The sequence below is a fragment of the Penicillium cataractarum genome, assembly GCF_028827025.1.
Source record: "Penicillium cataractarum strain IBT 29864 chromosome Unknown utg000009l, whole genome shotgun sequence".
Taxonomy (NCBI): Eukaryota; Fungi; Ascomycota; class Eurotiomycetes; order Eurotiales; family Aspergillaceae; genus Penicillium; species Penicillium cataractarum.
Window position 1 is genome coordinate 377,166 of NW_026622745.1, and position 14,152 is coordinate 391,317.

Below are 14,152 nucleotides of genomic sequence, written 5' to 3' on the forward strand. Positions count from 1 at the left end.
TCCCAAAAAAGGACAAGGCAGACGATCACATCATCGATTACACCAGATCCTCTCTCTCCCGGTCACATTCCAGAGGAAAGCAACGAGACAGGAAGATACTCCCCCCATAAGGAAGAAGCACAAATCACCCACACGACTATCAAGACTCAATACTACTTACCACCATGGAGACCCGAACGGAAACATACACACGCCACCAACTACCCTCGGCACGGCAAGGCCGAATGAAGATTGACTCGCTGCTAAACCCTTCTGCTGACGGCGGGCTGGACGAGCACAGCAGCACGACGGGGTCGCCATACAGCCAGCACGCGACAATGTCATCCTCGTCGCACAGCAACGGCTACGCACATTCACCGGGCTACCCACCATCCCCGAACCAGTATTGGTATGGACGTCAAGGCTACCACGACAACAGCCCGGGCGCAGCATCAACCGCCACGACGCACGTTAGCAGTGGCAGCGGTAGCTCACACCATCAACATCATGCTCATCATCACCAGCACCAGGGTCAAGGACATCATCAGAGTCAGCATTCATCAAGTGGACAGCACCACCATCACCACATGTTCCTGTCCTACCGACCCACGAACGGGTCTACCCACTCATCGCCGGACCCGTACCACCCACGCGAGCGGTATGACTCCGTCTCCTCCAGCTCCAGCAACAACGGCGACCGGCGACGGCCGCCACGCCCCAAGTACGAAGAAGAAGAGATGTACTTCATCTGGTACCACCGCGTCGACCTGTGTCAGGAGTGGAAGGAAGTACGCGAGAGTTTCAACCGTCAATTCCCCAGTCGACAGCGGCGCGGGTTCCAGGGCATCCAGTGCAAATTCTACCGATTCATCAAGGAGAAGAAGTGCCCGACGCTTCGGGAGCAACGACGGATGCGAGATGGCGAGTTCCTTCGGGAGGGTGCTTCGATGGGGGCTGATTCGGGGGCTCCACGATTTGGTGTGAGGGAATGGGCCAATGTGTGGTATCCTTGGATGCGCGAGGATACAGAGATGGGCCAGAGTCAGTCGCGTATGTCGACGTGATGAAACATGGCACCTACGACTCATGACTCTATTCTTTCAGTCCTGTCTTTTTTTGTTTGTTTTTTTCTGTTCAATATCAAGGGAATGATGGGACAACTGGAGGCTATTTGTCTTTTTTTTTCTGCGCCTTTTTTGTTCCATGATACCTTGGTGGGAGTTTTTTGACTTTACTTTTCAGCAGTCTTGGATTTTTGGCGGGAATATTCTTTCTCTTTTTTCATTTGGAAATCTTGGGTCTTGGGAGGTTCTCGTCTGTTTATTGTTTTGGGGGCTTCATTCTACCTCTCTTGGATGCGTTACGTTGGGAGGAATATCTGCAGGCATTTGACTCGCGCTTCCTGCCTTTCTACTTCATGTCTTTCTACTATACCTATCACCATTTACTACGATATCTATTACTACTATAGTCAACACCTCAATTTCACGATCATAGAGTGATCAGATCGTTCGTCAGACGCGTCTTCCTGCCACACCGCATAATACCCTCTACTCGGATGTTTACCAACACCCTCCCCAACTCAACACGCCATCAAAGTGGCAACGCCCATCCAGCTAATGCAATCCAAGTCAATGATAGCCCGATCAATCATGCAAGATGAAGTCTACAGTCCGCCTTGCCCGCCTTGCCGCCCAGCACCTACCAATACAAACCCATCAACGCTGACCTTCCTCGCCCGGACCTCCAACCTCAGGCCCTCAAAATCATACGGTGACCCATGGGACAATAGAAGCCAGCACGCCCTGTCATCTGTACAGCACCTGAATATGCAGGCAGCCCAACACGAAAAGAATAAATAGAACCGAAAAGGAATCATTCCCCTCCTCAGCTCTGGCCAGTAACGGATCCCAGATCCTGCAGTCCCCAGCCAACACCCAATCTTCGGCCACCCGAGTCATGTCAGATCCTAGTTTCGGGCTGTGTACGTGCAAAACCTTGGAAACCCGACCCCGTCGACTGCGACATGCTAATCCTTCAGCGGGGTCACGGTCCTCTACCGCGTTCTACTAGTGAACGCGAGTGCCCCAGACGGAGGAAATGGAGTTACAGAGCCGCCCGCGCGTGTCATGCATTCCTAGGGGTTTCTGCATTGAAACAGCCCCCTTTTCTGGCACTTTTCTACGGGGGCGGGGAGTGTCGCAGTTCGTTCCTATTTCCTTTCTTGGGGTTGATGCGTTGGCCTGGGGCTGAGGATCGGTGTGTAGTGTTGTGCCGTAATGATATACATTCGAATTATGCTGATCAACTGGTTAATACAAATATGTAAGTACGTATGGGTACACGGATATTATTTTGGTAGAATCCAGGGCTGACCACGGTATGCACTACGCTCGTAAACATTAACAAATTATAAGCAGATCACGGAAATCCCGCTGACACAGCTTCACGGCTCGCATCCGAGGAACAGTTCATTCTCGAAATAGAGGATGACGATTCCCAGTGGGGGCGTCGATCGACGATCGGGCTCCCTGAGGATCCAGCCCCGGGCTTAGCAGAGTTCCCGTCTCAAAAAAGGAAGTGATTCGGTTTTGAACGAGTTGATCCCCACGACTCGCAACATTTTACCAAAAGAGACGGAAATTAGGAATTGCACTCGAGATGAACTGGTTCGAAGGATTACTATTACGAGGGCGAACGTCTCCAACATACGATATAACCGGTATCTACAGTAGTACTCCGTACTCGGCCGGTCGGCATCCACAGAGCCGCAAGGCAGAGTTCACGCCAAAGTAGTGACTACCCTAGCGTCGCAGGTTATCTACCAGCCTCGCGCAGTACTTCGTACAATTGACAGCAAGTTTCTCCCTGCAGGATAAATTAATTAAGCGAAAAACATTACCTACATACCGAGGGTGGCAGGGTGCAACTACTATACGGAGTACTACTCCTAACTAAGGAAGTACAGTGTCCTGTAGAATCTTCCCAGTGCCATGCCATGCCTGTCACGTCACGCCTGGACGCAGATTGATCCCCGATCCAATTATCCTCGCCCAAGTCATGTCTCAGCCTCACAGGACGCAACTAACACATGCTAGTGCGGCACGGCCACGCGCGAAAGCACGGCGACAGTCGCAGGGCAAGCAAGACGGACTAGTTCAAGGCTAGGACGGGCAGGGTAAATAGAGAGTCTGGCCAGCTCAATAATACAGTACAAAAAAAAAGCCGTAATTCTCGGGGATACAAATACCTCATCCGTACAGGGTATAAAGATACGGTGTCCTGATTAATTCTCTTCTCAGCTCCAGCTCCATCTTCGGGTACGGTTCGTTTAGCTCATTAGCTCGAAAGTGGACTTGGCTCGTGCGTTTGGGGGCCGTTACAAAAGATGCAAGTGTACGGCATTGCAGTATTTTCCTAAATAGGACGAGTGCCGAATTTATTGAAAGTACTAGTCAATTAATTAACTAACACAGTTAATCAACCAACTACACTAACAAGGCGATCCAGAACCGGAGGACGCGGAGCGCGGACCACGGAGTATATACGGAGAAACTATTCACGTTAGCGACTAGTTAAACAAGCTACGAGCATTTAAACCAATAAAGACTCGCGTAATTCAATAACCCGGTCAAATACAGACAGTACCGCGACTCCATCTCCAGTACTTCAGTTCAAGCGTTCGGCTGTTCAGGGATGTGGGGACGCGATTACGAATACACGCCCGGTGGAGCTGGACGCCGGAGCTCGACGATGGGCCGATGTCCCTTAGCTTCCATATTCCCTTGTCTGTACAGGAAACTGTAGTAGCACCCTAACGCAGTCGACACTAGAGCAATGTAACGAGGACAGGGCATCCAACGCTAGAACAGGCATTGCTACTCCTGAAAATGGTTGGAGCACAGCAATGCGAGTGCTTCTGTGCTTGGGCCTTTTAGCGGGCGTGCATGAGCGGTTAAGAGGGATCTCCAATGACTGATAGAATCGAACCCTTTTACCTCGAGGGGCTAATGCAGACACGTTGACAGATGTTGGGTAATACTCAATCCTCAAAAGTTAATACTCGAAGCATCGCAGAACGCATTTGGCGCCGCAAGCCCTGGAAATTATTCAACCCCCACTATGTAACAGAACTAACTGTACTGTACCTGCGGCCTTCAAAAGACATAAGAAGCAAAAAAAAAGGAACACAAATTCCTCAGAAAACTCCAGACACAGCCTTGTGCCTTCAAGTTCATCCACCACTTCAAGCTCAAACACCAAGCGTTCATCGTGTTCATCGCGATCGTGCTAGTTTACCCGATGCCATGGCTGGCGGGTCGCGCGGACGGAAATCCGAACAAATCAAGTATCTACGAGTCAGCCATCGCGGCCCCCTCCTACTACATAGATTCGTGGCTCACTGGGCTCAGGGCTAGCGCTGATGACGGTTCAAGGGGAACGGGGTATCGGCGCTAGAGACTAGACCCACGAATAATATCGAAGGGATGACCGCATCGTAGTATGATCACCTGTTTGACTGTGCAGGTGTATGGCATTATTGTGTGATGGACATGACTCGAGTCACTCGAGTTACTTGGCGGGACTTTGTTGCTGGTCAATTCCTTTGAGGTTCAGAGTGAAAAAGGAGAATCTTCTACGGAGGGTGGTACTTTTGTAAATCGAGCGGGCAGTACCAAGTAAGCTACGGGTGAAGTTGCAATTTCCCAGAGTATCTTCATATTTGCAGATCTGTTCCTAGTGAACAGATCTCTGAATCTCCGTATCTGCGTATGTTTCGATGCGCATCTGTGTGGCATTCCCTTTCGGGGAGCCGAAAAGTGCGCATCGAAAAAAGAATCGAACAAGCCGCTATCGCAATGACGATTCCCCAAACGCCAGAAATGGGACCATCCCTTGATGATCGACGAGTCGTACGTACCACGCTCTATCTAGATCATGTGGGCTTGTCGGGATAGGTCATGCTCGGGGAACCTGAATGCGATTAGGAGGCGGCGGCGGCGACCACAGCGGCAACCATCTCGTTGGGAACGGCATTGCCGTGGAATCCAGTGGCTGCCTTGCAACTGTTGATACACGCAATATGGTTAGCATACACTCAACTTTCCATGCTTTCACAACTCATCGAAGATTGACTTACGGGTCAGCCACGAACTCGGTGGTGTGGTTTTCCCACTCCTCGCTGTCCTTCAGCTTGTGCTCGAAAGCCCAAGCGTCTGCAATGCCGCAGAAGAAGAAGAAGGCAGGAACAGCCTGATATCCAACGGTCAGTGAATGATATCTCTCTCAGCCATCTATCAAAACAGAACGTACCTTGTCCTTCTCACAGTGGAACTGGATGTGATCCAGTTCATAGCGCATGGCCAGGGTGGACAGTGCCTGGTACTTCTCGGCGTGGAAGACTCCATCAACCCGGACCAGGCGGGAGGCACCAGTGGCAAGTTTCTTCTGCATAGCCGAAGTGATCTCCTCACCACGGGGAGCCTTCTCAACATCCATGATGACATGCTCGTCAATGCTGCCAGGCTTCTTGATGCGGATGCCATTGGCGTGGACGGCCAGGTAAGTGGCGCAGGTAGCCTCCTCGCAGAAGATCACGGTGATCTCAGCCATGTGGGAACGGAAGATGTGCTCGACGGCACCGCCATAGACGAGACCGAAGATGTCGGAGATGTTGAGCCAGTCCGGAACGTTCTTGAAAAGCAGGACACGGGCAGGAAGGTCGCGGGGCTTGATGGGACGACGGTTCTTGGTAGCGGGACCACCGTGCTTTTCGGTGAAGGTGCCCTTGGCCATGTAGCTGCGAACATGCTCCATGAAGTCGTCATTGCTAGTCAGGCCATGGTTGGCGTTGTCAGAGCCAGCGGAAACGGAGCGAGGAACGAACTCCTTGGCCTCGGGGTTGATGCGAGAGGGGCCCTTGGGAGTGGTGGCGGCCGACTTGGTAAGGTCCTGGACCTGTCATTCATCAGATTGGGTCAGTCATGGTTATCATATTGAGGGGATAGTAGTATAATCAAAGGATGAAGAGTAGCCATAGCCGAGGGAGATTCCACAAGAGACTAGACTTGTCTTCTCGTAGACCAGTTGGCGGGCTTCTCGAGGGGAACTTATAAAGGAAGGTGCGGTTGAATACATACAGTTGCGACGAAAGGAACACTAGCCTCATCCTTGTTTGCGATGTTGCTCTCGGTAGCAGTGTCCTTGATAGCGATGTCCTTGATAGCGATGTCCTTGATAGCGATGTCCTTGCCAGTGAAGTCCTTGGCAATGTTGACGTAGTGCTGGCCATTCTTCTTGAGGTGCTGGAGATGCTGCGATGGATTCAGATGTTGTCAGCACGTGCCCAGTCTTTTTGAGGTAATCGCGACCCGCAACCACCACCGCGGTGACGTCAACAGTTGCCCAATGATGAGCAGGTCACGTGTAACCCGAAGTATATAAAAAATAAAAAAACAATCAAAACATACCTTGTTCTTCAGGAAACGGCCAAAGCGGCGAGCAGCGGAGAGGCCAGTAGCGTGCTTGACAGGGACGTAGTTACCAGGAGCGTACATGCTGGTCTCCAGAGGCTTGGGGCCACGCTTCTCGAGGAAGAGGGAAACACCATCGTAGAGCGCCTTTTGGTCCTCAAAACGATCAAGTCTCTCCTGCTCGGTGAGAGGCCGAATCGGCAGGGAGTGACCAACGATGAAAACCATCTTGGCTGTGCGATTGAGACGTGTGGTATGTGATTTATGAAGACTGTGAAGTGGGAACGTTGTTGGAACAGAGAGTGAAGGAGGGGGTTGATGCAGAGACTGCAAGAGAAGGGTGGGGGAGAGAGGTGAAGAGAGAGAGTAAAAAGAGAAAGAGGATGAGGATGGGTCTGAGAAAAGTGCGATTGAGAACGAGTCAAGCAGGCAGCGATCACATGGGATACTTTTCTGGCGGAATCATACGGAAGTTGACGACTCATCGCGAGTCTCAAAAGGTCGGTGCCTGCCACGATTGCTCTCTAATATTGCTGGTGATTTGACCATGGGGTCGCTGTCTACATCGTTGCCTCTGTGTTACTACGTTTTGCCAGAACTGTCAGTACCCGGCAGGCGGCGGTGTGTATTGAATTGATATCAGGAATTGCTAGGGATTAGCATAACGCGAGGTCTACCTCAGAGTCAAATAACATGCAATTGATGTGGAAGAAACGAATAGATTGCTGCCACGGAAGTTCTCGTTCCGCGGTGTCTTCAATTATGTGGCGTTGCCTACTGCTGAGATTGAGAGAAAGGCAGTTGACAAAGCGAAGATCCTGTTAGACAAGTAGAGCGTTCTGGTGAAGAGAGATAATCAATAGATGTACATACGGGGAGGGCCAGGAATAATCGGCATGGACGCGCATCAGCATCCGTAAAAACCGCATCAAGATAGTACATTATTTTCACGGTATTGGATGGAGTTCCAAAAACTCTTGCAGTCGGGGCTTTGTGGAATTCCTAGGTTAGCCGTCTTTTAAGTAGCGTGGTAGAGAATGGAGTATTGAAATTGATATAGATCTAGCTTGAGATTGATATCCTATTATTACCAAATCTCTAATATGCTCGGACGAAAGGTAGAGAGAATCCACGGGTGAGGATGTAGAGTATCTATCAGCGCAAATGTATAGCAAGTGTGGATGCAACTAGCCAGTCAACTCAAAGAATTTTGTAAGTACGGAATCCAATGGAAAAAAGGTCTGCAGGGTATGCTTCGACAGTATATCTTAAGCCAAAGGATTCATAGTGTTGCGCATTATCTAGATTGAGGTTGGGGGAAGTTCCGAAGAATGGGCCGTTGAGCTAATTATACCTACACCAACTGGTCAGGAAACAAGCTCTGGTTAGTGGCTGCTTTAAAGTATTTTGGCTAGATATTTGACTGCAAACGCGCAGTCTGATTGGTACATAAAGTTGAAAGCCAGACTACGAGTCGCTGTGGAGTATTCAGCACCGTAATTCAGTAATCTAATCTTTTGCCAAGTCATCAATTTCTCTTATCGCATATCTAAACCAAGAAAGATAAGTCCCGAGAATACTGTCGTGGGGGCATTACCAATGAGGTCATGACCATCCCGTCGCCTACTTTGGTAGCCTACAAGATCATTCGAAATAGCACCACAAAGTAGACAAAACTTAAACAATTTTGATATTGTCAAAGAAATGTTTTCCAGGCAAGCGGTTGGAGATACTGGTTGTCTTCTAGATCCAGAGCAAATGCATTTGGTACATGTCATTGCCCCGTTGGTCTGGTGGGGAGTTGGTGACGTAGCCAGGTTGGAGAACTACTTAGTAGCAACTGGACCGCTGTCCTTTTGCCGTCTCCCCTCTTCCATTCTCTCCAACTACAAATCTCACCCATTGCCAAACCCATCAATTCATCTTCCTACAGCATCCTCATCCTCCTCCACCACTGTCGTGGTCAATTTGATCGACCCCGCTCAAATAATCGTCTTACCACATTCCCCGCATCGGCCCCGCCTCCGCCTCGTAAATCTCCGACCATCACCAACATCACTCTCAACAACATCACCACCACCAGAATAACCACCACCATGTCTCAATTCAAATTCGTCAACTCCACCGCCCCAGTCCCAGGCAACGGCGGCCCTCCACCCCCCGAATTCACCATCACCACCCCCTCCTCGACAGACATTTGGTCCAAACCCCCCTCAACAACCCGCTTCTCCGCACCAATCCTCTACCAATCCATGCCACTAACCTCCTTCAAACGGGTACGCGTCGCCATAAACGCGCAGTGGCAACACCTCTACGACCAAGGCGGCCTCATCCTAGTCCTCCGCAAGACCGACGGGTCCCAGAAGTGGGTGAAATCGGGCATCGAGCTCACGCACGGCAAGCCGCATCTCGGGGTGGTGGCGAAGGACCGGTGGGCGGATTGGAGTCTGTTGCCCGTGCCGTCTGGGGGTGGGGCAGCGACGATTGAGATGGTTCGGGAGGCGGATGAGAGTTTGTGGATTTATTTGGTTGAGGGGGTGCAGAAGTCGCCGATTCGAGAGGTGACGTGGGTGTTTCAGGAGGAGGGCGTGGAGGAGGTGTGGGTTGGGGTTTATGTGGCGAGGCCTGGGAGTGAAGGGGGTGAGTTGTCGGTTAAGTTTGGACATTTGATTGTTGATACGGTTTGAGAGAGGTATAGATTTGTATAGGATTAGCCATTTAAGGAGATGTTGAGCACATGCAGTGCGAGGGGATAGAATCAATATGGAGATGATCCTGGTTACTGGAATATAGTGGTTCGTATCGTATGGCTTTTGATATCCGAAACTATCTTGTACCTAGCTGTACGCAGAGCAAATAATAGGAGTTGGTAGAACCTACAGAGGTATAGTTATACCTTCTATCTGGATGTACTATCTATCAAGCTATGCAAAGGCCATTGCCCTAGAGAGTGTTCCCTACTACGTTCGCCAATAGTTGATATTGTTCGAGAGACCATCATGACAACGCAGGAAACTCGAATGGTCCATTGTGTAGTAGATGCATCGGTCTAGATCATCGACTAGCAAACGATCACCGTGGGATACACAAGGACGATCAGCCGCCCGATCAACTGACTGTGGACATAATCTTCCATAACTAACTATATAGTTTATGCTACATCATCTATGGTCTGACAAGATTGAGTTTGGCTACTGCAACATTGTCCTACTGATAAGCGATCCGATACTTGCAACCTTTAATTCCATAGTGTACTATAGTTTATGTTCACCATACTCTATCGAGTCTAGACTCAGTCGTACGACTTGTGGCCACGTGCCCCGGATCACGGGAGGCCAGAGTCACACCACCTGCAGGTCGCGTGGACATCGAAAGGCACGGTATCACTTTACAAGTTTACCTCAATCTGACTGTGGATCTATTCTCGGACTAACTCTTGGACCAAGAGTCTTCCATCCCCCGTCATAACACCCCCTGGTTAAGACCCACTCCCACAAAAAGCCCAGGACCGTCCCAACCCGACGAACCAACGTCCTTGCCAACATCTTATCGATCAATCATATCTGATGCTGCCTAGGCTTGGCTTCTTCATTTCCCTGTCATCTGCTATATGATGTGAGCTCCTTCATTTCAACCGACCGGCACTAAATTCTCCCTCTCAGCCTCTCGCCCACTTCGGAGTCCCTTCCGAGTCTCCGCCCGGTGGACTCGTGGCTCGTCCTTTGGGCCATTAACCATTGACCTTTGACCAGTGACCCCCGTGTCTGTCCGAAGCCTGACCTGACACCTCGCCACACCTGTTGATGCTCCACCAGTCAGGCACTTCTCTGGCGAATTTGAAGAAACCGGTCGCTTTCTCATCTTCAACAAATTTCTCAACTCTCTCGTTCAACTGCGATACCTTCAACGGCCACTCGGCAACAAGCACCAACTACCAACCACCAACCACCAACCACACAGCATCTGCGTCATTTTATGATCGCCCGTCTGACTCATTGTGAATCCGATCGTGCTACACCATCCTCCCGGAAATGCGGACACTGAGTTCGGACCGCGCCTTACAACTCGCTTCTTCGCCTGCAATCCCCGTCGACGTGCATAAGTGCGACCGACGATCGTGCTCCGTCTCATTCCTGTCTTCGGCCCTCCCTTCCAAATTCATTCCAGCTTGAAGATTTCCTTCTTCTATCACCACCCGACTGGGCGCGCGCCCCCGATCCAGTCCATCTCCCCTTGCAGACAACTGCAGTTGGGCGCTCATCTCGTGTTGCTTCTCTCCACCCCGGCCAAGCCCCGAGGTCATTCCTTTTGATCGCGATTCGCAAAGACACGGATCTACCCATCCGCCCACCCCGCTGCCGAGAAAACCGGCTTGTTCAAAGCATACCTTTTCATGGGTTTCTCGACTACCGCGCTTGCCCCGATCCCTTTTCGACAGCATCACTGCTGCACTGTGCCTCATCCGTCTCCCTTTTCGCCGATGTTTCATGCGTTCATTTGCTTATTATTCTCCTGATCGGCCCCGCTGATTTGTTGGCGGCCGTATTTTGTGTTTTTCTTTTTTTTCCCTTCTCTTCTTCAGCTCTCTCCCTCTCTCGAGGTGGATCTGACCGGTTCAGGCCGCCCCCAAAGAAAATCCCCCCAAAATCCTACTGGGAGTAGACGGTGCCCAAGCGGTGGTTAGTCAAACAACAGGACTTTGCTCCCCTTTTTTATGGTGATATGCCCGCCGCCCGTCACACCCATGTTGCATGAACTATTTTTGATGGTCCGGATATCGGTTCTTCCTTACTGATCGAGATCACCATTCTACTGTCCCTACTATCTCACTGGTCCAACTTTTCGCATTCGAGGATTCGACTTGTCTCTTGATTTCCCTCCTTTCCTTTTGGACATATGGACTCGCCTGTTCATTCTTACGCTCTGTGATCGCTCTTTTTTCCCCCGCCAGACATTACTGTGTGCGTGCGCGCCCCTCCAGGCTGTGGAGATGCCCCTTCTCGATCCTCGCTCCGGTCCTTCCTACGGTGCTATAGAACAACGGGATGACAATAGCAACATGGACGAAGAACGGGATCAATTACTCCAGAATGGGTATGAGACTGAGGGCGATCTCAGCAGTCTCGAGACCCCCGATGAGGCACAAGCAGGTGTTTTGAAAATCGAGGCGATTAATATGACATGGACGACGCGTTCCTTGATTATCGCCTATGTCAGGTAAGTGTGGCTTGCAGCGGCGCTTTACCTATTCTTCACAAAACTGACTTGCATCAAGTATATTCCTCATGGCCTTTTGCACGTCATTAGAGGGTCAGACAGTCATGTCATTATCGGCATACGCTACAAGTGCATTCAGCAAACATTCATTAATCTCGACAGTCCTCGTCGTCCAGAATGTCGTCAATGGTGAGTTTCACTGCGGGGTCGCACACGCACAGAGTCCCCCGAGTCCACCACCACCACAAAAACAGCCCACTAACTTGATGAAATCAGCCGTTATTAAGCCACCCATGGCCAAAGTTGCCGATGTATTCGGTCGCTTCGAAGCCTTTTGTGTCAGTATCTTGATTTACATCCTGGGTTATATACAGATGGCCGCATCGACAAACGTTCAAACCTACGCGTCGGCCCAGATCTTCTACTCTGCCGGTTCCACGGGCTTGCAGATTCTCCAGCAAGTATTCATCGCCGATAGCAGTGACTTGCTTAATCGTGCCTTTTTGGCTTTGCTGCCAGAGTTCCCCTTTTTGGTGACTGTCTGGCTCGGTCCGACCATTGCCGATGCGGTGCTGCGATCATCCTCGTGGCGATGGGGTTACGGCATGTGGGCGATCATTCTGCCTGCAGCTTTCCTGCCGCTCGCGATGTCGCTGTTGTTGAACCAGCGCAAGGCTCGACGTTTGAATCTGATCAAGTCGTCTCGGAACAAGCGGAAGCAGAGCTTCCTCGGCATCGCGAAACGAACCTGGTATGATTTGGATGTTGGTGGGCTGACCTTGCTGTCTGCCGCGGTCACCTTGATTCTGGTGCCGCTGACTCTGGCGGCCCATTCGAAGAATGGATGGGGAAGTCCCAGTATCATTGGCATGATGGTTTTCGGTGTGGTCTGCTTGTTTATCCTGCCCTTCTGGGAGGGCTCGAAGAGAATGGCACCGAAGCCTTTGCTTTCTTTGCACCTTTTGCGTCAACGAACTGCTCTCGCGGGCTGCGCGTTGGCGTTCTGGTACTTTAGTAAGTGTAGTCGTGATGTTTTCATACGATGCTCAAAAAGGTTTGCTAACCTCCTTCGCAGTGGCTTTCTACTTCTCCGTCCAACCATACCTCTACTCTTATCTCCAGGTTGTCCAAGGATACGACGTCGCCACCGCTGGCCGCGTCACCCAAACCTTCGCTTTCACCTCGACCATCGCTGCATTCACCGTCTCTCTCCTCATTAAATATACCCGACGATACCGCGTCTTCGTCACCATCGGCTGCGTGATTTACATGATGGGCCTGGCATTTATGCTCCTCTGCCGAGGCGAAGGTGCCTCCCACGCTCAAGTCCTCGGCGCACAGATCATGGTCGGCTGCGGCGGTGGCCTACTCAACGTACCCGTTCAACTGGGTGTGCAAGCATCCGCAAGCCACCAAGAAGTCGCAGCCGCGACTGCAATGTTCCTCACCTCGATGGAGATGGGCGGCGCCGTGGGAGCCGCCATCTCGGGCGCGATCTGGTCAACCTTTATCCCAAAGAAACTAATGCAGTACCTACCAGACGAAACCAAGTCCGAGGCAGGCGAGATCTTTGGCAAGTTGACCAAGGCGCTATCGTACCCACCGGGATCGCCGACACGCGATGCAATCAATCGTTCTTACCAGGAGACCATGAACCGGCTCCTGATACTAGCTCTTCTCGTGACGCTACCACTCATCCCGCTCAGTTTGATTATGGAGAATTATAAACTGGACAACGTGAGTTATTGACACTTCCAGTCCGCAAGTGATATAAGAGTGTGGGGACGATACTAACCGTCACAGATGAGCCCGAAGAGCAATGCCGACCACGATTCCAACATCCCACTCCCCGCCGAGGGGGAATCAGACTCTGATGACACACACCACAAGCGGACCTAGACATCCACCACCCTTTATGGATTTCTACAGCCGCCAGATATGAGTGCCACGATATTACGACCTGCATTTATACGTTTCATTTTCTTCGATCTATCAACATCTTTTGCGTGACATGTTTCATTGCATATTGCATTTCGATAACACAGCAATTTGGCGTTTGATTTCTACCATTTTTATGCGAGTCTTCTCCGTATATATTTTGATTTTGTCAGCATTGATTTCTTCTGATCTTCGAGCCGACACGATTCGATTCGATCTACCGATTTACTTGTTCTTGTTTCAACGGGCCCTCGAGTCTGCATTTTCTGTACCTTTGCTCTTTCATCTATTACCCCCTGCATCCAGCATTTTCATTCTTGATTTGTAGACGCATGTACCCGAGATTGTGATAAGGAGGTCCGGTAGTTTTAGCTCTCTTCATCTTTTACAGTTGGTTTTATAGATTTTCCTGCTTGGCTGGACTACAGAGTGAAACGAGACATGACAAGATCATAAACCCCGTGTTCAATCCTTTCCTTTCCATACAGATGACAGCCGGGTATAGGCAGTACCTAGAACATTCCAACTCCCTTCTCTCTGCACGT

The 14,152-nt window shown here is 50.6% G+C and overlaps 4 protein-coding genes across 4 annotated transcripts; 3 read left to right on the forward strand and 1 right to left on the reverse strand.

The window, feature by feature from the left end:
• Positions 1–164: 164 nt before the first annotated feature.
• N7496_010795 (uncharacterized protein) lies at positions 165–1,043 on the forward strand (the record flags this gene model as incomplete). Its single annotated transcript, XM_056703708.1, has 1 exon — positions 165–1,043. The coding sequence occupies one exon, from the start codon at positions 165–167 to the stop codon at positions 1,041–1,043; it is 879 nt and encodes a 292-aa protein (XP_056549668.1).
• Positions 1,044–4,963: 3,920 nt separating this feature from the next.
• N7496_010796 (uncharacterized protein) lies at positions 4,964–6,680 on the reverse strand (the record flags this gene model as incomplete). The annotated part of the gene is made up of 5 exons (XM_056703709.1): positions 4,964–5,045; positions 5,120–5,232; positions 5,293–5,937; positions 6,120–6,293; positions 6,450–6,680. The coding sequence occupies 5 exons, from the start codon at positions 6,678–6,680 to the stop codon at positions 4,964–4,966; spliced, it is 1,245 nt and encodes a 414-aa protein (XP_056549669.1).
• A 1,868-nt stretch (positions 6,681–8,548) lies between these two features.
• Positions 8,549–9,139, forward strand: N7496_010797 (uncharacterized protein; the record flags this gene model as incomplete). The annotated part of the gene is made up of 1 exon (XM_056703710.1): positions 8,549–9,139. The coding sequence occupies one exon, from the start codon at positions 8,549–8,551 to the stop codon at positions 9,137–9,139; it is 591 nt and encodes a 196-aa protein (XP_056549670.1).
• Positions 9,140–11,442: 2,303 nt separating this feature from the next.
• On the forward strand, positions 11,443–13,568 carry mirC (siderochrome-iron transporter MirC; the record flags this gene model as incomplete). The annotated part of the gene is made up of 5 exons (XM_056703711.1): positions 11,443–11,669; positions 11,728–11,858; positions 11,946–12,683; positions 12,745–13,406; positions 13,473–13,568. The coding sequence occupies 5 exons, from the start codon at positions 11,443–11,445 to the stop codon at positions 13,566–13,568; spliced, it is 1,854 nt and encodes a 617-aa protein (XP_056549671.1).
• Positions 13,569–14,152: the final 584 nt, after the last annotated feature.